At 43.6% G+C, this 27,860-nt stretch overlaps 1 protein-coding gene across 1 annotated transcript in view; it reads right to left on the reverse strand.

Moving 5' to 3' along the window:
• ldlrad3 (low density lipoprotein receptor class A domain containing 3) overlaps nt 1-27,860 on the reverse strand; it is a 109,545-nt gene that overhangs the window by 33,707 nt on the left and 47,978 nt on the right. Inside the window, exons 2-4 of the mRNA XM_051923621.1 lie at nt 26,347-26,493; nt 9,886-10,011; nt 5,932-6,066 (exon numbers count right to left, since the gene is read on the reverse strand). Coding sequence (XP_051779581.1) covers nt 5,932-6,066; nt 9,886-10,011; nt 26,347-26,493 — 408 coding nt within the window. The remainder of the gene's footprint in view (nt 1-5,931; nt 6,067-9,885; nt 10,012-26,346; nt 26,494-27,860) is intronic.

The raw sequence follows: 27,860 nt of genomic DNA on the forward strand, positions 1-27,860 counted from the left end.
AAGAAAATTCTAGAAAAAAAACCAATCTAAATCTTTTAAGTAGTTTTCTCATGAAAAGCAGGCAGATGTTGGATTTGATATGTATACTAGCCGTCCCCTGTGGCTCCACCCGCCTGGTAGTGAAACAGGACAAACTTTAAAAATCAATAAACAAACAGGTATCGCTAGCTAAGCGGAGGGAAGGTCCGCTCCAACATGTGGCGACAGGTACAGCAATTCAATGATTGAGGAGGGTCCTGCCCGGCTCCCCACTCCTGATGCCACGCACCCCTGCCCTCGGCCCGCTGTGTCTCTCTCGCAAGCAAACTCTGATTCTTAGAGCGATGAGAGAAGTCATAAAATCAACCAAAATGTTCAAGGAAATTATAGAAAAAAACCCGATCTGAATCCGTAAAGTAGTCCTCTCGTGAAAAGTCAGACAGACAGACAGACGATGACTTTATATGTGTATAGAGATTACTGTTGTTAATTTCATTGTAAGGTGACTTTGAGGGATAAGAAAGACCCCTATTAAATAAAATATATCATTATTATTATTATCTGCAGTGGGCTGGCGCCCTGCCCAGGGTTTGTTTCCTGCCTTGTGCCCTGTGTTGGCTGGGAATGGCACCAGCAGACCCCCATGACCCTGTAGTTAGGATATAGTGGGTTGGATAATGGATGGATGTAGGCGTACGTCTTTTTAATTCTAACTCTTACATCTTAATACTTAGTAAAATATAGTGTCCACTTTCTCATGTGCTTATAATACTTTTCTAATATGTTGAGATTGACTGCAGCAGACCCCATGACCCTGTAGTTAGGACATAGCGGGTTTGATAATGGATGGATGTATTGTATTGTATTGTATTGTACTGCGGTGGGCTGGCGCCCTGCCCAGGGTTTGTTTCCTGCCTTGTGCCCCGTGTTGGCTGGGATTGGCTCCAGCAGACCCCCGTGACCCTGTAGTTAGGATATAGTGGGTGGGATAATGGATAGAAGGGTGATTATTATTATTATTATTATTGCTGCTAACATTCGCTTCTCCTGCTCACCGCCCAGTGAGAGCACTTAGCCCCGCCCCTTCCTGTTTGTGCGACACAACAGGCCCGGCTGTCCAGATACAGGCGTCTTTTACAAACCCCGCCAGAGGACGGCGCTCCAGCACTCGACCCTCAATTCCACAGCGATGAGCCGAATCTTTTTTGTTGTTACTTGCTGGCAGAGACGCCAAGAGGCGAGTTTTGTGTCGGACTTCCTACGACCCGCCGGCTGGTGTCCCATCTATTCAACCTTTCCGTGACCTGTCATTCCTGTCCCCAGACACAAGACGTTTGCATTCAAGAGGCGTTTTGCAAACTTTTTCGTATTTGAAATGCAACTTGTGTTTTGTGCTGAGCCGCCTTGTTCTGCTGATGAAGAGATTCGATTGTTTGCTGACTGAACAGGCGGAATTCTTCCCTCCTTCCTTCCTTTCTTTCTTTCTTTCTTTCCTCTCTTCCCCCCTCCTTCAGCTCCTCAGCCCGTGTATAAAGAGATCAGTCAGCGGCCGCCCTTGTCCTTGTCACACATTTAAACAGCCCAGGCGCCATTAAACGGTTTGCTTTCTGCTCAAAAGGTGAGCACTCAGGTAGCTTATTAGAGGAGTCGCGCCGCTTATCTCCGTCCTGCAGGCGCGCTCAGCTCTTCTGACGCCATTCCTTTATTTTAGGGGGCCTATTAAACATAACACCTAATCTCCGCTAAGCGCGTTTGCAAACAGCGGTGTCACTGGCGTCTGCATTTTAATGACAATTTCAAGGTGTCACGTAGTGCCGTAATGTAGGTCAGCCTGTTTGACTTGCTCGTGAGAAGGCAGCAGTGCAATTGATGCACAGACACGTGAAAGGTTCCGAGTGAATAATAATAATGGAGGGGGCCTTCTGAATGTGCCATCTCCAACACGCCGTTTCAAACTGGTACAAGGAATTCAAATGCCTTCAGCTCTTGGCCACCAGGGAGTATTAGCTTTATTACATAGATTGGGGCTGAACTGTGAGGGATACTCACTAAACAGGCCAGCAAATTCAAAGGGCGTGATACTCTCGGGGAACAGCAGGGGGCAGCACTGGCCACTTTGGTGATCCATTAACGCCTCATCCCAGAAGGGATACACATTTATACAGAGAGTCCTTATTGTCACACGTGTGAAGTCCAGAAGGAGTTCGTACTTATGTGTGCTGATGAAACTTGAAACTAATGTCCCCTGTAAAGTACCATCATTAGTGAGCAGAACAACCTGACCAGAAATCTTTGGTCTTTGTTACCTCAAAATAACCATGGCAACTTGAAAGGAGTCCATCGCCCTCTAGTGTCTCAACTCTGCTACTGATGTTCTCCATTCCTACATCATCTTCTGTTACAGATTTGGATGACATCTCCCTGTAGTGCCTCAGCTCTGCTACTGATGTTATCCCTTTGTCACTTTGTCACTGATGGTATCCCCAAATAAATCACCCTCTAGTATCTGAACTCTGTTATTGGTGATATCCTTGACTACATCGCCGTCTGGTGATGATATCTGTTATCAAAAATATCCCTGACTACATTGCCCTCTAGTGTCTCAGTTCTGCTACTGATAGTATCCATTCCTGTATCGCCCTCTAGTGTCTGAACTTAGTCACTGTCATCCATTTTTACATCTCCCTCTAGTGTCTGAACTCTGTTACTGCTGATACCCCTGACTGCACTGCCCTCTAGTGACGATAACTGTTATTGAAAATATCTCCGAATACATCGCTCTCCAGTGTCTGAACTATATTACTGACGGTATCACCGACTACATCACCTTCTAGCGTCTCAACTCTGCTGATGTTATCCATTTCTACATTGGCATTGTCTGAAGTATGTTACTGATGCTGTCCAGAGTCTAAACTCTGTCACTGATGGTATTCTCGACTACATGGCTCTCTGGCTTCTGAGCTTTATTACTGATGATAACCCTAATAACATTACTCTCTAATGTCTGATCTCTGTTATTGATGGTCTCTCTGACCACAATGCCCTCTAGTGTCTCAAATCTTGTATAGGTTGATCTATCTATCTATCTATCTATCTATCTATCTATCTATCTATCTATCTATCTATCTATCTATCTATCTATCTATCTATCAATCATATAGTGCCCTGTCAATCTGTCTATCTATCTATCTGTTAGATAGATAGATTAGATGTGAAAGGCACTATATAACAGATAGATAGATAGATAGATAGATAGATAGATAGATAGATAGATAGATAGATAGATAGATAGATAGATAGATAGATAGATAGATAGATAGATAGATGTGAAAGGCACTATATATCTATCTATCATATAGTGACTTTCATGTCTATCTATCTACTGTATCTATCTATCTATTATATAGTGCCTTTTACATCTATCTATCATATAGCGCCTTTCACATCTATCTATCTATCTATTATATAGTGCCTTTCACATCTAATCTATCTATCTATCATATAGTGCCCTGTCTATCTATCTATTATATAGTGCCTTTCACATCTATTTATCTATCTATCTATCTTATAGTGCCCTGTCTATCTATCTATCTATCTATCTATCTATCTATCTATCTATCTATCTATCTATCTATCTATCATATAGTGCCCTGTCAATCTGTCTATCTATCTATCTGTTAGATAGATAGATTAGATGTGAAAGGCACTATATAACAGATAGATAGATAGATAGATAGATAGATAGATAGATAGATAGATAGATAGATGTGAAAGGCACTATATATCTATCTATCATATAGTGACTTTCATGTCTATCTATCTACTGTATCTATCTATCTATTATATAGTGCCTTTTACATCTATCTATCATATAGCGCCTTTCACATCTATCTATCTATCTATTATATAGTGCCTTTCACATCTAATCTATCTATCTATCATATAGTGCCCTGTCTATCTATCTATTATATAGTGCCTTTCACATCTATTTATCTATCTATCTATCTTATAGTGCCCTGTCTATCTATCTATCTATCTATCTATCTATCTATCTATCTATCTATCTATCTATCTATCTATCTATCATATAGTGCCTTTCACATCTAATCTATCTATCTATCTATTATATAGTGCCTTTCCTATCTATCTATCTATCTATCTATATGGAGGTGAAGTTCTGTGATACCATTTACACATTTGTAGCTGGAAATCCACAAAGGGACCAAATGAATGACGTATCTTAAAATAGTTTTTTATTCCTAAACTTTTGATTCCTACCAGGAATCATCATCATTCAGAAGAAAATGATTAGACTTTCAGGAACCCAAGGCAATGTATAGGAAATAAGGAGGGTAAGGGAAGTGAATGTGGGGTGGGGAGGGAATTGATGAGATGGGGTCCGGAGGGTCTTTGTCATAAAGTCTCTTTTATTATTTGTATGTTCTTCTTTTTTAATCTGCATATGCTGGGTTCACGTCCAAGTGTCAGTTAATGGCGTTTTCATTGGATAGCCATGTTTCATGCTCTCTGGCACTTTTAGTATTAGCCTTGAGTTTCACTTGCACTGAGTCCCATTTAAAGTGTGTGCAGTCGAACTTGTATGTGTGTAAAACAGAGATACTGTCTATCTATTGTCACACACACACACACGTTTGGGTGGCAGTCTAAGGGCTTAACTAAAAGTCAGGGGTTGAGGAGCTGCTCTAATGCCTTTTCTTCCTCTTCCTCTTTTGCAGACCACCAGAAGAGAAGACCAGCTAGAGCTCCGCCCACTTCCACAGCCATCTCCCACCCTCCTACTGACCTCATTTTCAAGGACCCGCCTCTTCCTGCCCACCATCTCTAAAAGACCCAGCACTTCACCTTGCAGTCAGTTTCACTCGGACTCGGTCTCATGTGATTACTTTGATTTCGCCTAACATTCGAGTGCTTATTTCAGTATACGGGGGGATCCCCAAACCTTTATCTCTTTGTTTTGTCTCTCATTACTATATATATATATATATATATATATATATATATATATATATATATATATATATATATATATATATATATATATATATATATATATATTTATATACACACACACATACTCATACTTATGTATAAAAAATGCTAAGGCGTGTGTGTCTATCATGCAACAACTCGCACACCTCTGGCTTCTTGGTCTCAGTCGACAGCTTACAGTCATCTCCATGATTTAGTTGTCTGGCCCACAGCGACCCCAAAACTGAGCATTGGCTCCTTATCAGATCCACCAAAGGTGCAGCGGTTTGCATTGTCTAACATGACATTTGCGGCTGCAGGTGCTTTGAGACACAGCTGACACATACAAGTACGAGGACGCCGCAGGTCCGGCACAAAAACAGAACGAAGGCAAGCACCTCCGTGAAATACGCTGCACAGATTGCTTCTGTTGCATTTCAGCCGCCTGGGTTCTTCCCCTGGCTGGTATTCAAATTCATTCTATGCAGTAAAGTCCCAATAAATACCTCAACATGCCCCGTAGAGGGGGAAAACCATCAAACCCTGGCTTGTCATTAAAGAGCATAAAAATGATTATTTGTAGTAAAAATGCTCTAAAACAATCAAAAGCTCCAAAGTGCACAAAAAGGCCCAGAAGGAGTTGCCTGAAAATGACAACCCAACAGCAAACAAGTCCTAAAAAACACAAATTAAAGAGCGGGACGTCGAAATCCAGCAATCCACAATACGGTATCAACAATCGAAACCTCACAAACTCTCCAACAGCACAAGCGCATTCAATGAACCACAAAGGACTGTGTGTGTCCTGAGCCTTCACAGTGCTGAGATGGGCAGGCAGCCCCGGAGAGCCACGGGTGCAGAGCTCAGTCTGACATGTGTGTGCCGATCGACATGCGACTGCCCTCGGCGCCTAGACTAGTGAGTAAGTCTCAAGGGCGAGTGAAGGACGGCCGGCGTTGTTACCTGACGTGCTCTCGCAGTCCTCTTCGTCGCTGTTATCTTGGCAGTTGTCCAGCCCATTGCAGAGGAAGCTGCGGTCCACACAGCGGCCGTTCTTGCAGTGAAAACGCACCGTGGAGCAGAGGAGAGGGTTGGCGGCTGTGGAAGAGGACAAAGATGTTAGTCACGAGACACACGGGCCGGCGGTTAGCGGTACCCCACGGTGCCATATTTACTGTGTGTGTATGTGTAGGACCGAGGTGCGTGAGGGGGGACACCAGCTGAGTTGATCATTCCATAAAAGAAATGAGAAAAGTGAGGACAGTGGACTAGGAGCGGCCAAGGCCACTGTGACAAACGTCACCAGATCTAAAGGGTAAGATGACAGTCCAAATCAGGATTCTTTGATATTTCTGAATATTTTGTTATGTTGTCTGTGGTTGTCAACTTTGCTGATGATGTTGTGAACTTCTGGGGGCTCTCAAGAGTCTGAGTGAGGGGTCTGAGGGTCCTGATAAAAACCAAAGAGCCAGGCCTTTAATGACCTCTTGGGCACGGCCATCAGCAGTGTGTCTGTCTGCGGAGAGAGTGTCGACCTCGTCATCGAGAGGATTACTTACCTTGGCAGTGACATTCATGTGACTCTGGTGACTCTTCAGTCAGTAGACGGATTGGGAGAGTATGGGGGGTCACTTTAAAGGGGTCTGTGGCGCAAAAGGACGAAGGTCCAAGTCTTTAGAGTCCTGGTGCTCTCAGTTTGTGAGACATGGACGCTATGCAGTGACCGGAGATGAAGACTGGTCTCCTTCAGTGGGTCCTTGTGTCCCGCTGGTTTGACTTTATGTTGCTCACGGAGTCCCGGATGAGGCACATGACCTGCATGGTGAGGGAGCGTCAGTTACGACACTACGGCCATGTGGCGCCATTACCCGAGGGTGATCCTCATTGTTGAGGACCCGAGCGGCTGGACCAGGTCAAGGGGACACCCACATAACACCTGGCTGTAGCAGATAGATAGGTGGGATTGGACCGCGTGTCTGCCAGGGGGGTTGCCAACCAGGATCCCATGCTGTTACAACACGCTGTACCAGTGCAGGCTCCCTGACCTGACCTGACTTGTTAATAAATCCTCCAGTAGGACTTGACTTTGTACCAGCCAGAGTTTCGTGGCTGTTCCTCTTGGGGGGAGGGGGGTGGGTGGTCTTGGTGGTCTTTTCGAAGGCCTCCTCCTTTTGTCATTAATGTCTTTTTTTGGAAAAGATGAAAAGATAGGCCTGTTAATTTTGGTTTGAACCCGGGCTTCATTGCTCAGACCTTTCCTTCTTGCACACCATTGAAGGTGTCAGGATTTGAACCCAGGGGCTGTAAGGCGGCCCCACTAACCTCTGCCCTGTCAGCTGATGCCATTTATTTTTATCCAGCTCCCTTCCGCTGTGTTTCATGTCTCTTGTACGTGTTCTGCTTGTTGTACATTGCTGCTGTTCATTTACTTCCTTTTTCTTTTTCTTACGTCCCATGTGATTTGAGGGTGGTCCCTCAAGAGGCGTGGTCACCTGCCCATCACCATCAAGGGACTGCCCTCAGCCCAATAAAGACTGAATAATAATAATAATACATTTTATTTATATAGCGCCTTTCCCATGCTCAAGGCACTTGCAGAATAAGGGGAACTCACAGTCCCTTGCGGTTCATTGAATGCCGGGGAGGTTCTCCTGTGTGTTTTTTTGTTCATGTTATATGTTTCTGATTTTTCTGTTTTTTTTTTGTTTTCAATCTTATGCTCTGTTTTTCAATCTTCTTCTTGGATTTCAGACTGTGCCCTGGGTTTGCCAACTTTGAAGACTTTGTCTTTTGTGCTCTTCAGAGCTTCACTGTTTACAGAGCATTTCTAAAGAACAAAATATTTGTATTTATAACTAGCAGTCCCCTGTGGCTCTGCCCAGATATTAGTGAATGTAATGTAAATCTGGCCAAGTGGAACGCTGGCACTGCATCTGATCGTGTTCAGCTCTGACGTCCCCCACGTGGCCGTGATATCTGTGCCCGTCAGCAGCCACCCTCTAAAACACATGGAGCTCTGATGTCTCGCTCAAAAACGTCAAACGTTACTCCTTAATAATCTGTAGATGATAAGGTCTACTGAACAAACAGGAATCGCTAGCTAAGCGGAGGCGAGGTGCGCTCCAACACGTGGTGCGAGAGAGAGCGGAGGCTGGCACGTGAGTGAGGAGGGCCCTGTCCGGCTCCCTACTCCTGATGCCCCCAGCAGCCTCTCTCTTGGAATTGCGTAAATAAATCAGTGGCACAAGTGAACTCTGAGAAGTCATGAAATCAATCGGAATGTTCAAGCAAATTCTAGAAAAAAAAAAAAACTGATGTAAATCCGTGAAGTGATTCACTTGTGAGTGGCGGACAGACAGACAGACAGACATTGGATTTTCTATATCTATCTCTATATATACAGAAGATGCTACGTTTGCCTGTGTTGTGATAAGCCAGGGTTTGCTGGTCCCTCATTTTGACTAATTGTCCGACAGCTTACTCCTTTAAAGATGGCTGTCTGACCACACCCACGTGAGGTCACACATAAGCCACACCCACTAACACCACCACGCTTCTCCATAGGGATGGCATTGGGCAGCTGATAAGCAGTGCCAGGTCGTCACCAGACACAGAGTTCATTTTTTTGTCACACCAGATAATCTTCATCCTCAGCTCTCAGGGTCCTTTAAATGGCGTCTGACAAACGGCAACTGCGAGTAAAGGCCTCATCGATATGGAGGGCTGCTGAGATGCTTGTCCTTCCATCAGGGTGGCCCACAGCTCTGTTAAAGAAACCATTGGGGTCTTTACCCCTCCTTCTCCAAGCCCCTTCAGATGACCAACTTCAGGAGGAGTCCTGATGGTTCCAAACTCCTTCCATCTCACAATTCTTGAAGCCGCTGTGCTCCTGGGAACACCCAAAGCTTTACTCTCACCCTGATGTGCGTCTCATCACAATCTGACTGTGGAGGTCTACAGAGACCCCCTTGGACTTCAAGGTTTGGTTTTTGTCCTGACTGTGGGACCTTCTCTTCACGGGTCCAGTCAGTTCGGTTGTCCACAAGTGGAACTTCTACAAGCATCTCAAGGAGAATTAAAGCAAACAGGAGGCACCCGAGCAGAAGGTCTGAGTACTTGAAGGAATGAGTGACTAAGCGTGTTGTCACTTTGTCATTCTGGGTCATTATGTGTAGACTGATGGGCTAAGATGGCAACTGTATTCGCTCAGAATGAAACCCACAGCCCAATAAAGTGGGAAGAAAATGAAGGGCACTGAAGACGCAGTGTGACCTCTAGGGGGCATCTCAGACACGACTTCACCACGACAGTCCCGGGTTCAAATAAACTAGTCTGCTTTAAATAAAACTCCTTCACATTCGCTCCAGCACCAGTCTAATCCTTTGTCCTTCCCTCCTCGCCCTACTCCACTCCCAGCAGTGACCCTTCTCGCCTCGGCCCTGTCAAGTAGTTCTGGTGCAATGATGTTGCCTCCTAGAAGAAGAACTGGGTCAGGTTGAAAACAGGGCTGCTCACCAAAACTACAACTCCCATAATGCCCTGCAGGTGTCTGAGCTGGAGCCATACCAGAGGGATGCTGCCATCTCGTGTGCTGAGGGAGCACCTTCTGGTATTAGGACCTCGTGGTCAGTGAAGGTACCAGCAACCAGCCCGGCCATCCACCTCCTGCTGTACATAAGATCATCTCTGAAGGTCTCAATGCTCAATTTCATATCAGGCACAGACTGTGGGCTACGTATCCCATAATACTCTCTAATACCCTGACAATAGCAGCTGGTCCGGCACTTTAATACTGAATGGCTCTGTTTCGCAGACAGTGCATTATGCATTTGATACAAATGAATAAGCAGAAAATGACACTCAAGTGATGGGCGTCAAGAAAGGAGCCAAAGACGGAATCAGAGAAGACAAACTCACTGCAGTTCTCCTCGTCGCTGCCGTCCGGACAGTCTTCAAAGCCATTGCAGCGGAATCGGCCGATGATGCAGTGCATCCCGCTGGCGCAGGCGAAGAAGGTCGGAGCGCACTTGGACTTCGCTTTGGCTGCAAAAAGAAAAGAAAACGGAGTGAGTGAGGAGCAGGCCAAGATTATGGAGACTGACAGGCAGGTACCTTCTAAAATAAAGACACCAAACTGAAATGAGGTGCATCATACAATCCAAGAGTGAAATCTCGGGGTGTTGTAAATTGTCCTGAATTAAATTCACTTTCAATGTTCTGTTAAGATCACTTTTACATCTAAACAAACATCTCCACGAGGACCACAAAGGTCTTCAAAGCTTTTTGATGTGGTGCTGTGGACCACAGGGAGTGTTGGGGCAGTTTTGTGGCCCAGTGTCCTAACTGTTAAGCCACACATAACCTCAGGACTTCACATTTATTGGTGTATATTTTCTACTAACTGTGAAACCCGTCAAAGAGCGACTGAAATCTAAGTAACCAACATAGAGCTCAGTGCACCATCTGTTGGAATGCATGTTGTAATAAAATCGCACTTCAGACTTTTGATACAAGGCAAGATGGAGCCCTGCTTTCATGTTGTTGATGCCAAATTCTGACCTCACCATCTGAATGTCGCAGCAGAAATTGAGACTCGTCAGACCACCAGTCTTCTACTGTCCAGTGTTGGTGAGCCGTGTTGTTATATGACAGGAGTGGCACCTGGGGTGGTCTCCTGCTGCTGTAGCCCTCCACCTGCTTCAAGGTTCAAGGTGTCGTGTGTTCAGAGCTGCTCTTCTGCACACCTCGCTTGTAACGAGTGCTGATTTGAGTTCTATCAGCTCAAGCCAGTCTGGCCATTCACCTCTGACCTCTGGCACCCATTGGATATTTTTTCCTTTTTTCGGACCACTCTTTGTAAACCCTAGAGATGTTTGGGTGTGAAAATCCCAGTAGATCAGCAGTTTGTGAAATACCCAGAGCTGGCACCACCAGCCATGCCACCATCTCACTTCAGTCCCCTTTCTTCCCGATTCTGATGCTCGGTTTGAACTTCGTCTACATGCTGTCCTGTGATTGGCTGATTAGAGACTTTGACCCTAATAAAGTGGCCGCTGAGTGTACAGTATATAATTGCACTCGCAGAGTTCCAGTCTCGCCATGCGGTGACGTGGGGGCTCGCTCTACTGTTTGAGGTCCCACCGTGGGCTGTCACTCAAATGTCTTTTTTGTTTCTGATATCTGTGCAGAGACTTCTGGGCAAAGAGGAATAATTCTTTTGTTCTTGATAGATAGATAGATAGATAGATAGATAGATAGATAGATAGATAGATAGATAGATAGATAGATAGATAGATAGATAGATAGATAGATAGATAGATAGATAGATAAGGCACTATATAATAGATAGATAGATAGCTATGAAAGGCACTATATAATAGATAGATAGATAGATAGATAGATAGATAGATAGATAGATAGATAGATAGATAGATAGATAGCTATGAAAGGCACTATATAATAGATAGATAGCTATGAAAGGCACTATATAATAGATAGATAGATAGATAGATAGATAGATAGATAGATAGATAGATAGATAGATAGATAGGGCACTATATGATTGATAGATAGATAGATAGATAGATAGATAGATAGATAGATAGATAGATAGATAGATAGATAGATAGATAGATAGATAGATAGATAAGGCACTATATAATAGATAGATAGATAGATAGATAGATAGATAGATAGATAGATAGATAGATAGATAGATAGATAGATAGATAGATAGATAGATAGATAAGGCACTATATAATAGATAGATAGCTATGAAAGGCACTATATAATAGATAGATAGATAGATAGATAGATAGATAGATAGATAGATAGATAGATAGATAGATAGCTATGAAAGGCACTATATAATAGATAGATAGCTATGAAAGGCACTATATAATAGATAGATAGATAGATAGATAGATAGATAGATAGATAGATAGATAGATAGATAGATAGATAGATAAGGCACTATATAATAGATAGATAGATAGATAGATAGATAGATAGATAGATAGATAGATAGATAGATAGATAAGGCACTATATAATAGATAGATAGATAGCTATGAAAGGCACTATATAATAGATAGATAGATAGATAGCTATGAAAGGCACTATATAATAGATAGATAGATAGATAGATAGATAGATAGATAGATAGATAGCTATGAAAGGCACTATATAATAGATAGATAGCTATGAAAGGCACTATATAATAGATAGATAGATAGATAGATAGATAGATAGATAGATAGATAGATAGATAGATAGATAGATAGATAGATAGGGCACTATATGATAGATAGATAGATAGATAGATAGATAGATAGATAGATAGATAGATAGATAGATAGATAGATAGATAGATAGATAAGGCACTATATAATAGATAGATAGATAGATAGATAGATAGATAGATAGATAGATAGATAGATAGATAGATAGATAGATAGATAGATAGATAAGGCACTATATAATAGATAGATAGATAGCTATGAAAGGCACTATATAATAGATAGATAGATAGATAGATAGATAGATAGATAGATAGATAGATAGATAGATAGATAGATAGATAGATAGATAGATAGCTATGAAAGGCACTATATAATAGATAGATAGCTATGAAAGGCACTATATAATAGATAGATAGATAGATAGATAGATAGATAGATAGATAGATAGATAGATAGATAGATAGATAAGGCACTATATAATAGATAGATAGATAGATAGATAGATAGATAGATAGATAGATAGATAGATAGATAGATAGATAGATAGATAGATAAGGCACTATATAATAGATAGATAGATAGCTATGAAAGGCACTATATAATAGATAGATAGCTATGAAAGGCACTATATAATAGATAGATAGATAGATAGATAGATAGATAGATAGCTATGAAAGGCACTATATAATAGATAGATAGCTATGAAAGGCACTATATAATAGATAGATAGATAGATAGATAGATAGATAGATAGATAGATAGATAGATAGATAGATAGATAGATAGATAGATAGATAAGGCACTATATAATAGATAGATAGATAGATAGATAGATAGATAGATAGATAGATAGATAGATAGATAGATAGATAGATAGATAGATAGATAGATAGATAGATAAGGCACTATATAATAGATAGATAGATAGCTATGAAAGGCACTATATAATAGATAGATAGATAGATAGCTATGAAAGGCACTATATAATAGATAGATAGATAGATAGATAGCTATGAAAGGCACTATATAATAGATAGATAGCTATGAAAGGCACTATATAATAGATAGATAGATAGATAGATAGATAGATAGATAGATAGATAGATAGATAGATAGATAGATAAGGCACTATATAATAGATAGATAGATAGATAGATAGATAGATAGATAGATAGATAGATAGATAGATAGATAGATAGATAGATAAGGCACTATATAATAGATAGATAGATAGCTATGAAAGGCACTATATAATAGATAGATAGCTATGAAAGGCACTATATAATAGATAGATAGATAGATAGATAGATAGATAGATAGATAGATAGATAGATAGATAGATAGATAGATAGATAGCTATGAAAGGCACTATATAATAGATAGATAGCTATGAAAGGCACTATATAATAGATAGATAGATAGATAGATAGATAGATAGATAGATAGATAGATAAGGCACTATATAATAGATAGATAGATAGATAGATAGATAGATAGATAGATAGATAGATAGATAGATAGATAGATAGATAGATAGATAGATAAGGCACTATATAATAGATAGATAGATAGCTATGAAAGGCACTATATAATAGATAGATAGATAGATAGCTATGAAAGGCACTATATAATAGATAGATAGATAGATAGATAGCTATGAAAGGCACTATATAATAGATAGATAGCTATGAAAGGCACTATATAATAGATAGATAGATAGATAGATAGATAGATAGGGCACTATATGATAGATAGATAGATAGATAGATAGATAGATAGATAGATAGATAGATAGATAGATAGATAGATAAGGCACTATATAATAGATAGATAGATAGATAGATAGATAGATAGATAGATAGATAGATAGATAAGGCACTATATAATAGATAGATAGATAGCTATGAAAGGCACTATATAATAGATAGATAGCTATGAAAGGCACTATATAATAGATAGATAGATAGATAGATAGATAGATAGATAGATAGATAGATAGATAGATAGATAGATAGCTATGAAAGGCACTATATAATAGATAGATAGCTATGAAAGGCACTATATAATAGATAGATAGATAGATAGATAGATAGATAGATAGATAGATAGATAGATAGATAGATAAGGCACTATATAATAGATAGATAGATAGATAGATAGATAGATAGATAGATAGATAGATAGATAGATAGATAGATAGATAAGGCACTATATAATAGATAGATAGCTATGAAAGGCACTATATAATAGATAGATAGATAGATAGATAGCTATGAAAGGCACTATATAATAGATAGATAGATAGATAGATAGATAGATAGATAGATAGATAGATAGATAGATAGATAGATAGATAGATAGATAGATAGATACTTTATTAAATTCACATTATTATTATGATTATTTTGATGATTTCACAGGGCCGCATGTGCTTTCTTTCTGGGGGACGTTTTAGGAGCGATGGCTCCTTGAAGGCTCGTCACCGAGGCTCATTATGTTTGTAAATTAGCCATGCGGCGCTGCACACAGTTACACAGGAGCTCCAGTGGCAGTACTCCTAATACTCTCCTTATGGTGGGCTAGCGTACCCCTCAAATGAAAACACTGCAAGGTTTTTGGGTTTTGTGTTCTAAAAGGCAGGCATGGTAGCAGGCCGGAGTGCTGATCAGGTGGTGACATCACGCAGCCCCGCTGCCAGCATCACAGTTCATGCGCATGGCTGCTACAGCTCGGTCATGTCACGCTGGCACTCGCAAAGCATCATGGGCCACTAGGAAAAAAAATAAGAATGTTTGCCTAAGCCCACCATGGGAAGACTTTCCAGGTCAATATTTGTCGAATAAGTTCGCCGGTAAGTGGGAAACGCTTTGTCGATTTTATTGCACTATTGGCTAATTACGAGGGAAGTGCTGAACGTGTGCAGCGGACGGACTGGCCGTCACACGGCACTAAATGCATGGTGGGACCTGAAGAACATTTGCTCAGTTATTCCACATTGTGCCTGCGGTGACTGGAACACATTTTATCATTATATTCATATAAATGGTACGGCTGACCACGTCCTTAATGGAGCCCCCAAGACGCCAACGACGGATTCAAATCAACAATCCATGTGTCACTGTTCGTATTATATAAGAGTTGCCATAATAAGTAGCAGCACACAGAAGACAAGGGGGACACACGTGGAGGCAGACATGACAGCGGCATGGAGCAGAGAAGCCCACCCTGACTCACTAGTGCTCTGGCACTACAGACAAGAATGCCAGTATTGTGCCCCCCTCCAGTGCAGGAAAAGCATAAAAAGAATGAAAATCTGGACTGGCAGAGCGCTGCTGGTCCTGGCGTGACGCTGCCAGATGTTGACAAATGGCTCCCGACATCCCACCCCCCCGACTTTCGCTTGTTATCTTTCTTGCCGGTCAGATTACAACTGTGGATGAGCTTCAATCCATCAGCAACTCGACGCCTTCCACTAAATCATCAGCGGTGCCCCCCTGACGCCCCCCCTCTTCAACGTCAAGCCCTCGTTTCTTTCATTGTGCCAGCCTCATGGGCTTTGTGAGCGCAATCATGTCCAGAAATTCAGTAACGCGGCCCACCGACTCGGATCAGTTCAGTCAGAAGGGCCAGAAGGAGTGGAGTGAAGTCGATTGAGTCGGCTAAATTAGCATGGGAAAGGCGCCATATAAATAAAATGTATTATTATCATTATTATGATGATTGGTGGGACAATTTCTATTAAATAAATAACAAAAAATGAGCCATAAAGGGAACGGGAAAAGCCCAACACGGCAGAGACAGAAGTGTGGCAGGATGACAGGGAGACGCAGAACGCAAGTTCTGATCTTGAAAATGAAGAAAGCGTCTCTGAACACCGAGCACGGACTGGCACAGGAGCATGGGCACGAGTGGCGGGCACCTGGGTGACTATGGGGTGCTGCACTACCTCTCCTCATTTACAGCTTCAAGTGTAACGCCGTCTACTGAAAGTAAAGATCTGCTGTCAAAAACTAAAACACGCCATTCTTCACACCGTAAGGCCGACTTCAAAACAGGAATGGCACTTGTATTGGCGTGAAAAAAAGATCTTAATACGGTTAAAAATAAAACACGTATTATTAAACTAGCCGTGTAAGCCCCTGCTGTAAAAAAAAAAAACCCGGGGTCCTACAAACTACTGAAATGTAGAGATGTCAGGTAATTGAAATGAACAACTCTGGGCGTCCCTCTCTTAGGAGGTTTCGTTTTGCCAACGCGCTCGCCTCGCTTGTGTTTCCTTGGAGGTGGAGCCCTAACCCTGACTCCGCCTCTCACTTCTGGGCCGGACAGATGGACAGACACACACACTTCCATGCATATGAGATGTGTGTGACTATTAGGCTTATTGCCAAGAAGTAGGAGTTTCAAAAGCACTTCTAGAAACAGCCACTAGAGGGGGAAATCCTGTTTAAAACCCCGGCTTTGGAGAATCTGTCAGAAATAAACGATGTACTCTTCACAAACACTGCTCCGTAATACTGTGAAGCTGCAAAGAGCACAAAAGACGATTCGAAAAAAGCAAAGAGAGCCCCCAAACTGAACCCAAAGGGTGGGGGGGGGGGGTCAAAAGAACAAAGCAGAAAAAAAAAACACAAAGCACAGCAAGAATTTGCAATGAACCGCCATGGGAGACCCCAACTACATTTGCAGGTCGTGGGGTTTGGCAGTTCCTGGTGGTGACTGTCACCTCTTTGGGGGACCACCCCCAAAACACAAGGAACGTAAGACAGGCTTACTGTCGATAAAGTAAAAGGTAAGGAATGCTGAAGACCATAAACTGCTCTAGGAATGAGCCTACGGTGACCTGGACTACACTGCCCACCATAACTTGTGGGACAAGGACACAATTGTTCTCGATTTCCCCCTCTGCTCCAGTTTAATCAAACAGTGCAGACGTTGTGATTGAAGTGCCCATTTCATTTAAGGGGATATGCAGACGTCTCGGTCACACAGCACTTTTCCATTATGGTCCCCCCATTTCAGGGAATGGTGCACTACAGCCCATGTAGATCCATAGCTGATATCCCAATGTGCGGCAACAATGGACAGTGTGATCTGTCTGCCTTCTCCATCGAAGGTGGGCTCTTGTGAGCGCCATCGACCACATCGAGCTTCGCCGCTTTCTGACCATTCATAAACTTTAAGTCGAGGTGACATCCTATCCTTCAGTGAATTTCTGCCTCTTTCACTCCCTCCGCCTAAAGAACTCTCGCTACGGCGCATTGTGGTGCCACCCTGCAGCGGAGGGTCCATGTTCAGGTAACTCGACTAACGGCAGAGTGCTGCTGTGTGTGTGTGTGTGTTCAGATGACCCAGAAGCCATCAGGGCCACGCTGCGTTGTGTCATCTTCTGTCCCCTCAAGTCAAGTCAAGTCAAGTAGAGCTTTATTGTCATCCTAACAATATACTTACAGTAAGTACACAGTGGGACGAAATATCGTCCTCCAGAGTCAAAAGGTGCAGTACACAAGATATATATATACTGTATATATATATATATATATGTATATATAAAACTAAAAAAAAAAAAAAAAAAACCATATACAGTATTAAGTAGTATTATGTAATCCAGAGAGTGTGTGGAGTAGACAGTCCAGTGTGGAGGAGGGCAGCATGGTGTTCAGGAGCCGGACTGCTTGGGGAAAGAAACTACTGCACAATCTCGCAGACCTGCTCCTGATGCTGCAGAGTCGTCTTCCAGATGGAAGAGGAGTAAACAGTTGGTGGGAGAGGTGTTGGGGGTCAGCCATGATGCAGGTGGCTTTATGAAGGCAGCGTGAGGTGTACATCTCCTGCAGACTGGGTAGAGAGCTGCCAATGATGCACTCAGCAGTCCACACAATCCTCTGAAGGGCTTTGCGGTCGGAGGCATGGCAGTTTCCATACCAGACTGTGATACAGCTGGTCAGGACGCTCTCTATGGTGCCTCTGTAGAAGGTGGTAAGTATGGGTTTGGGGAGGTGAACCTTCTTCAGTCGTCGCAGGAAGTAAAGACGCTGCTGGGCTCTTTTTGTAAGATAGTTGGTGTTTTTAGTCCAGGACAGGTCCTCTGTGATATGAACACCGAGGAACTTGGTGCTCTTCACTCTCTCTACTGTGACGCCATCAATGCTGAGTGGGAGATGGACAGCCTTTGTCTTCCTGAAGTCAACAATCAACTCTTTTGTCTTTTCAACATTAAGAGACAGATTATTGCCTTTACACCAAAGTGCCAACCATTCCACCTCTTCTCTGTACGCCACATCATCGTCGTTCTCAATGAGTCTTACTACTGTAGGCGAACTTGATAATGTGGTTTGTGTCAGAGTTGGAGGTGCAATCATGGGTCAACAGCGTGAAGAGTAGCGGGCTCAGCACACAACCCTGGGGGGCACCTGTGCTCAGTGTGATGGTGTTAGATCTTTTATTCCCAATCTGTACTGTTTGAGGTCTTTCAGTGAGAAAGTCCAGAATCCAGTTGCAGGTGGAGGTGTTGAGTCCGAGCAGATCCAGCTTACTGATCAGCTGCCTGGTGATGATAGTATTGAATGCTGAGCTGAAATCAATGAACAGCATTCTTACATGTGCATTGCGGTGATCCAGATGTGACAGGGTCAGGTGGAGTGCCATTGAAATTGCATCGTCAGCTGATCGGTTTGATTGATATGCAAACTGTAGAGGGTCCAGTTTGGGGGGCAGCTGGTTCTTTATGTGACTCAAAACTAACTTCATAATGATTGGAGTGAGTGCCACTGGGCGGTAGTCATTGAGTTCTGAGGCTGTAGCTGTCTTTGGGACAGGTCTGATGGTGGTGTTTTTAAAACATTGTGGCACAACAGCTTGGCTCAGGGAGATGTTGAAGATGTCCACTAGGACATCAGTCAGCTGGTCAGCACAGACTCTGAGCACATGTCCAGGTATGTTATCTGGTCCAGCAGCTTTGTGTGGGTTGATCCTGGTGAGAGTCCTTCTCACACTAGCTGCAGACAGGGACAGAACTTGGTTGTCTGACGAGGGGATGGTCTTCCATGCTGGTTTATTGTTCTGTGTCTCAAACCTGGCATAGAAGGTGTTAAGAGCGTCTGGAAGAGAGGTGTCATTAACACACATATGCGGTGGGGCCTTATAATCCGTGATGGTTTGGATGCCCTGCCACATTCGCCGAGAATCTCTTGAGCAGGCGAAGTGATCACTAATTTTCTTTGAGTACTCCCGCTTTGCTAGCTTGATGCCTCAGGACAGGTTGGTTCTGGCTGCTCTGAGTGCCACTTCGTCGTTGGCTTTGTAGGCAGCATCCCTTGTTTTCAGCAGCTCGTGAACTTCTGCTGTGAACCATGGCTTCTGGTTAGCGCGTGTTGAGACAGATTTGATGACGGTGACATCTCCAATGCATTTGTCAATGTATCCTGTCACTGCTTCGGTGTACTCATTAATGTCAATGTGATGATCAATGGTCGCCGCTTCTCTAAAGACACTCCATTCTGTGCTCTCAAAACAGTCCTGCAGGGCTTCAGTAGCTCCATCTGGCCATGTTCTGATCTGCTTTATTACCGGCTTTGTTCTCTTCAGCAATGGCATATATGCCGGAGTAAGCATTACTGTAATGTGATCAGACAGTCCGATGTGAGGGTGGGGAGTTGCTCGATATGTAGACTTCATGTTAGTGTATACCAAGTCCAATATGTTGTCTCCTCTAGTCGGAAATTTAAGATGCTGGTGGAGTTTAGGCAGAACAGTCTTTAAATTCGCTTGATTGAAGTCCCCAGCGATAATATAAAATCCCTCAGGGTGGCGAGATTGCAGGTCACCGATGGCCTCATACAGCTCGCATAGCGCCTCCTTAGCATTAGCATCGGAAGGAATATACACTGCCACAATGACAATAATACTGAATTCTCGCGGCAGATAATAACGTCTGCACTTAACTGCCACAAATTCCACCAGCGATGAGCAGTGCTTCGTGATCATACCTGTGTTTCCACACCATTCTGTGTTGATGTACACACACAGGCCGCTGCTGCGTGTTTTTCCAGATCTGCTGGCGTCTCTATCCGCACGGATAGCATGTAGCCCTGTTAGCTGTATAGCCGCGTCGGAGATATTATCATTCAGCCAGGTTTCCATGAAGATAAAAACACAGCAGTCTCTTACTTCGCGACGTTTTGCTCTTAGAAGTCGGATATGGTCCAGTTTGTTGTCCAATGAACGAACATTTGCCAGAATGATGGACGGAACAGCCGGTCTAGTTGGATTAGCCTTTAGCTTAGCTTGGACACCTCCTCGTTTACCGTACTTCCGGGTACGCTCACACCGCTTGCGGCGTCTCCTCGCTGGGATGATACCTGTAGGTGATTCAGGGGAGGGTTCATGGAGCAGGCCTAGCTCACGGAGCTTTTTTGTTAGAGCGTCTTCAGGTAAGTTGTTGGTGTTAAATCTTGAATTGATTTCCAGAAGTGTGATGCGGTTGTATGAAAGTCTTTGTGTGTCTTTCACACACATGATTTATTGACTGTGCGAACAAAATAAATAGTTAAAAACAGCTAAAATGCACCTTTTTTTGAATCCGGAGTAGCTGCTACGCCCCAGCGTGCCGCCAGTGGAATTCATTTTTACATTTCCTTCACTTGCCTTCGTTTTTAGCTAAAAGCAGCTTCACTGACAAGTAACAAGACCTCTGGGAATTAACAGCTGCCCAATGCCGACTGGCACAACTGTGGACAAACTTGCATAGGCAGCCACCTGGGCACTGCATGAAGGAGAGAGACAGGCTCTGGCGTCCCAACTGGCCTAGCAGGAGAAAAAGAGACCCTGCAATGGCGCACACCTTGAGGAAGTGGACTAAGAAGACAAAGACCACGACGGCTATGAAGCCCAACGACATTCCTGTCTGACGAGAAGCCTTGGATTGGAATCGCTCAGGTGGGGCGTCTTCTTCTCTTTTGACTTGTAGGCCGTGTTACGCGCCGAGTTCTCTGCGAAATAAACCAAAGTTTAAAAATGACAAGAAAGTGTGGCTCACAGAAACTCAATGAAAGGACCCCCCATTGCTGTCTCCATTCATTTCCCAGATCAGGGACCCACACTGATGATGAAATGACAAGTGCAATGGTGGGCCCACTTAAAGACCCCAGGCCAATTGAACCGATGTGGGAGACCCTGGGGACACACACTGGCAGGACACGCAAGTGACAAGGCCATGGGTGTCATTGACTTAATGTATACGTGTGTTTTTAACATGCAATGTGTGACCTGTAGGGGGCATCACTGAGCCCCAAAACTCCTCTCCAGACACACAAGTCCGGGTTCAAAACAAGTATTTACCTTGAACAGGCTTCTTCTTCTCGCACAGCCCAATCCACTTTTCTCCTTCTCTCTTCCACTCCCCTCCGGTGAGGGTCACCCACCTCTTGACCCACTTGGAAGGAGTGGGGGGCTTCCTTTAAACTTCTTGTCTCTCGAAAGCACTTCTGGGTCAGACTGAACCTGAGCCTGCAGGTCTCCACAGCGCCCCCTGGTGGCCCATAAAGAACCCAACAGGGCAGGCTTAAGGGACCACAACTCCCATGATGCCCTGCAGGCAGCCATACTGGGACAACAGCATGTGAGAGGCAGTCCCCCATTGTCCCATATATGTGGTCCCCCAAGGACCCATTACTCATCCCCGTTGGTACCCTCCATCCAGGTCGTCCTTTGGCATCCCAGCTGGGCATGGGTTCCCCATCCATTGCTGCTGGGATGTCAGTACTGTTGCTCTTCCCTTTGATAGAATTCAATATGTTGGCTTCCCGGCCAGGTAAGGGAAGGTGGTCCTTGTCGTCTGGGTGGTCCGTCCATCACAAATATTATTTTCATGATTTACAGTCACTTTCTTTATATTACAATTCTGTACCATCTCGTCTTCCCGTGATACCACTTTGTTTACACCATTTTCGAGGTTCTGTTGCTACGATGCAAATCAAGGTTGCTAGGGGCGTGTCCCAGGACGTCACTTAGCCGGCCCCAAAGACCCCCCTCTGTCCAAGTCTGAGGACGCTGCGGCTCTTCTGCTTTTTGATGTCATGTTTAATTCTGAGGTCCTCCCTTGTACTTCAATCCCACTTTTTGATGCTTTAGTTATTTTGGTTTATGTAAACATCAGCATGCTTATTTATTATTTGTCTTCTTACACACGTGAGCCTTGGGGACAGCTTGAAGGCTCTGGTGCTGGTAGTTCCTCACCAATCCACCGGGTGGCGCTTCATTCTAACGCCTCTTTTGTTCCTCCCTCTACAGACCGGATGATTGACAACTTCAACCGCCTCTGATGTCACATTTCCAGTGTCCGTCCCCCTGGCCCCGCCTCTTCCTGCCTGGCTGGTATTTACCCAGAAGTGTCGCCATCTTGGAGGGTCTGATCTGAGACCCGCGTCCTTAGTGATATTCTTCTGCTGAAAAGCTGCCTTTATAATCTACGGGGTGTCGGTGTCGCCCCAACTCTTCATCTTTGTTTTGTCCTCTTTTACAACATCAGTTAGTTGTGATGTGTATATTTGTGTTCCCTTATGTTCCTTGTATTTTTTGGGGGAGACCACCCTTCCCTAACCACTCAGGGACCACCCCAAGGCAATAAAAGGGCCAGCTTTGAAGGGCAGTCCCTTGGGGTTCATTGAATACACGCTGGCAGAGCGGAGACTTGCATGGCGAGTTTTACATTTCTAAGGTCTTGCTGGGTTTTTTTGTCTTCTCCTTCTGTTTATGGTTCCCAGTTTCTGGATTTCTACTGGGATGTGGTTGCTATGGGTTACCTTTTAGACAAATCGTTTTAATATTTTCGAGAACGCTGGTATTTTTCTGTTCATAAATCCTCTTTTTTATATAAAGATTCCAGTGGGACTCGACTCTGAACGAGTCTTACGGTTCTCCCTCTGGGCTGGGAGACATACTTTGACATTTTGGTGGTCTTTTTCAAGTCTTCCTCCTCTTCTTGCCATTTGTGTGCCGCCGATTTCTGGTTTTTCCTTTCTAGGCTCCTTTATTTTGGTTTGAACCCGTGCTTCGTTTTCCGGTCTGTTCCTTTTCCTTCTGCACCCCCTGGAAGGTGTCAGAACAACGAGTAGGATAGCTGTTAAGGGGTCACCACTGATCACTGCACGACCAATTAGCTCCGTTGATCGTTATGCAGCTCCCCCTGTGTTGTGTTGCGTTTCAACAGTCAGGGGTTCAAGCGTCTCTTTTAGGCACGTAGTTACATTAAGCCCGCTGACTCTTTAGTGTCTTTATGTCTAAGGATCTCCTGTTAGGTGCCATGTGTTTTGTGGGTGGTCCCCCAAGAGGTGGGGCTTCCCTCAGCTACAGGGACCCAAAGAAGGGAATTCCACAAACCCCAATTCTGCCCGAGTCTGACGACGTCACTTCCAGTTTGGCTCTGACGATGTCACTTTCGGCCCCGGCCCCGAAGACGATGTCACTTCCTCCGTTAATCCATTCTATTTTGGACTCTCTTCTGTACTTGATTGTACTGAAACTTTGCCAAACCTTTGTCATCATTTTACAAAGGGCAGGAGTCAGCCCACAGTCCCCTGCGGTTCATTGAATGTTCTGCCGTTGGTGAGTTTCTCTGGTCTGATTTCTGCACTTTGTGTATTTATTGTATTCTCGATCTTTTTGCACTTTTCTTCGTCTGTCGTTTGCCATTCCAGGCCACCCCTGCTGTGCCTTCTGCGCTCCATGAAGCTTCACATCCTTTTATCTATAAACGATTGGACGTTTGCCCCTCTCGTTTCTAGCCAGGGTTTGACGGTCATTAGTTGGACTTTTGTGCAGAGGAACTCTCTGGTTCACAACACTTTCACTTCTCATTTCACTTTTTCTCCCTGTTCCCATTTTGTGTGTCGCCTGGGCAGAAGTGACATGAAGAAGACGTTGTGTAGGACATGATGTGCCCGTTGTCTATTAGTGTATCTTGTGTGTGTGTGTGTGGACATCCCCTCTTTATTTTAGGGGTTAGAAATTCATTTTCACGATTACATTGTTTCCAGTTTTCCAGCTTTACCCTCTGACCCCGACATTGTGGTATTGGACACCGGAGTGGAGAGCCGTTAGGGTCTTTGCCATCTTATTTCTGCTCTTAGTTGTCATTCTCAGCCCCGTTTTCACTCTGCAGTTTCCCAATCCCCCCAAATCATTTCCTCTCATATTTGGAATTAGGACGCTCAGATGCTGCGGTGGTCATTAGGGCTGCAGTCACCTCTGGGGACTTCACCAGTCACCTAGCAGGAGCCCACCACCTCCGCTCAGGGGCTGCGGGTTCAAGTTCACCCCACCCTGCATCGAGCAGAGCCGCCAATCCTGAAGCCAAATAATAAAATATTAAAAAGGAGAGGCCATCGTGACTCAATTACAGCTAACAGGCTGCTTCTGGCGGGCAGCACGCGTGTGGCATCAGGTGAGAAAGATGAACGCTGACAGCCAGCATCGTGAAACTGAGATTTATCTTTTATTTATTCATATGCTGCTGGCACCACAACCTAAAAACTGAAACATGCACAGGGGCTGCTGTGGGAAGGAAAACTTGCGGCCTTTCATTAATATTAACGGGGTAGAAGCACTGGGGTCGAGCGACCGCCATATAATCCGCATCGTGGTCTTTAGGCCAATTTGAGAAGCAGGACCGTGAAGTTTAACTTTAGTAGGACACAATATTTAGCAGGGCTACAAAAAGATAAACCAGGAAAAGCTTTTAGTGTGGAGACAGCAAAGGAGACGCAGGGCGGGTTTACATGTAATGGGGAAAAGTCCAACCCGAAATTTAACAAACAAAAAAGACGCACATCATAATGAGGTGAGCTCAACACGGGCACAGCACGGCCTGATTGGTACCAATCTCTGCTGTGCCCGCATGTGTTTGTGGGCCATTTGCCTTTTTGATTTAACACATCCCCTCTGTAGAATGTTGTCCTGGCCGTCTGCATAACATCCTCACTGGTGTCCCGTGGAAAGATGTAAATTAATTCTGTACTTTGTAATTTCATTATAGCTATATAAATATAATGTGATGAGCAGTGCTACCATCTACATATATGTAAGCATTAATGTCTTACAGTGCACCCTGCAATGCATATGTCTCTGTGATTAGCCATTTGGCATGGGATTCATGAGGATGAATGGATTCAAGCCGTGTTAATGTTTTTGATGCGCCATATGCTGGAATGACAAATGCAATGCATTTTATTACCACAAAAATATGTGATATGACATCTGATGGAATGATAAATGTCATGCATGTATTTCTGTTATATGCCATTTGATACGCAATTCATGAAAGCTGTGTTAATGTTTGTAATGTGTCATCTGTTGGAATGGAAAATGCAATGGATTTTATTACCACAAAAATATGTGATATACCATCTGATGGAATGATAAATGTAATGGATGTATTTCTGTTATATGTCATTTGATATGCAATTCATAAAAGCTGTGTTAATGTTTGCAATGCGCCATCTGTTGGAATATAAAATGCAATGCATTTTATTACCACAAAAATATGTGATATGCCATCTGAGGGAATGATAAATGTAATGCATGTTATTACTAAAAATGTTTGTGATGCACCATCTGTTGGAATGACAGAAACATAGTAAAGGGATGGACACAGACACTTATTTTATGAAGGTGGACTAGCTGTGCTATCCGTATCAGACGGGTTCAAATATAAGTAATCAATGTAGATCTCAGCATTAACATTTACAGTGCAATGCAATTTTATGTGAAAAGACAACTTCCACTCGGTGATTAATACGATGTACCAAACATGTCTGTGTTATATACCATTTGGTATGGGATTCATAAAAGCAGTGTAAATGATAGATAGATAGATAGATAGATAGATAGATAGATAGATAGATAGATAGATAGGTGTGAAAGGCACTATATAATAGATAGATAGATAGATAGATAGATAGATAGATAGATAGATAGATAGATAGATAGATAGATAGATAGATAGATAGATAGATAGATAGATAGATAGATAGATAGATAGATAGATAGATAGGAGTGAAAGGCACTATATCTTATGCTCTTTCACATTCACAGGCTATGAGAATTCATACAAAGATCTGAAGAGACGGCAGGACACTCACGGCAGGCTCGTTCGTCACTTTCGTCAAAGCAGTCCGGTAGCCCGTCACACTGCCAGCCCCCAGGGATACACTTTCCATCTCCACACATAAAATTCCCTGGAATGTTGCACTCTGTTGTGAAATTATTTCCAGGGAGCAGTTGGCTTTCTGAAAGAGAAAACAGAAGACCGAATGGCCGCGGTGAATTCAGACTCATCAGATTTGCAAACACAGAGACAACAACACCCACCAGAATGCATATAGGCATATAGCGCCTTTCTAGATGGTTGACCACTTACAACTCTGTTGATATCACTGCAAGATGGCAGCAAGGAAGGAGCCGAGCCTGGACGGGGTGCCAGTCTTCCTCAGCACAAACCGTGTAGACGGCCACTCATCATTTCTTACGGGGGTACAGTACAGTAATCATGGCAGTCGTGTCACCTGCTGATGCGTATCGTTCTCTCATTTGCCCTCAGTATTTTATTTCTACTTATTATTATTATGTTAGTTGCTCTTCTTTATCATGATGTGTTCTTGCTTTTTATTTTCACTATCATGTTCTTCAGTATATTTTGGCCTTGTCATTTGTTTCCAACGCCTGCCAATGTAAGGTGGCAGTGACCCCACCTGTTAGTCCTTAAACAATAGAGGAGACCAGACATCCGTATGGGAAAACCAAAGTGCTCATTCAAGATGTCCTTGGCAGCCATCACATTGCTAGAGAAATGCCAACCACTGAGGACGGAGCTCAAATGTCTCGTCCTTCCCAGAGGAGAGCCACAGTACCCACCAGTCACCAACAAGGCCCTCGTTTCTGGTCCCTCTGATAACTTCAATACTAAACCACGAGCCCCCTGGACAGTCAAAAACTTCTGGGCTCCATGTAGGAAGTGCCCACCATCTACAGAGGTGACCCAGGGAGCTCGTCTGGGCCTTTAAGACCAAAGGCTATTACAGGACCCTGCCACACGGACCCCTCAGTTTGTGTTCTTTCATGGGGGTTCAATCAGAAAGACCTTGGCTCATCTCAGCCTGGGGTCCCATATTTGTCCGACTAACTTTTTCATTTCTCCTTTCACCTTCTCTAAAGGCAGCCTTCACCCCCCAGCCTTTGCCCTCTTCTTCCTCTCCTATGTGTCTGCCCTCCTCTGCCCACCTTACAGCCGAGATGTTCTGCCTTTAATTTTCTTGCTTTTCAGCACAGAAAAAGCTGTCATGTTTTTTGTTTTTTCCTTCTTTTCAGATGCAGACTGACACGGCCGTATTCTGTTTCATTTTATATAGCGCCTTTCACTAATGTCATACTTCCAGTTTCCTGATCCTGAACTTTATCCATTCACAAGTCTGTCTGATCACCACACACACCCTCTCTCTCTCTCTCTCTGTGGTCCTAATTCAGTCATCAATCCCGACCCCCAGCTATCCCCTCCGCTCGGGACCCCCACAGCACCCCCTTACCATTCACTCATATACAAATCAAAACTGAAAAAAGCCACTTGACCAAAACGAAGAAGCCAAAGTCAACCAGAAAA

The sequence above is a fragment of the Erpetoichthys calabaricus genome, chromosome 2, assembly GCF_900747795.2.
Source record: "Erpetoichthys calabaricus chromosome 2, fErpCal1.3, whole genome shotgun sequence".
Lineage (NCBI taxonomy): Eukaryota > Metazoa > Chordata > Cladistia > Polypteriformes > Polypteridae > Erpetoichthys > Erpetoichthys calabaricus.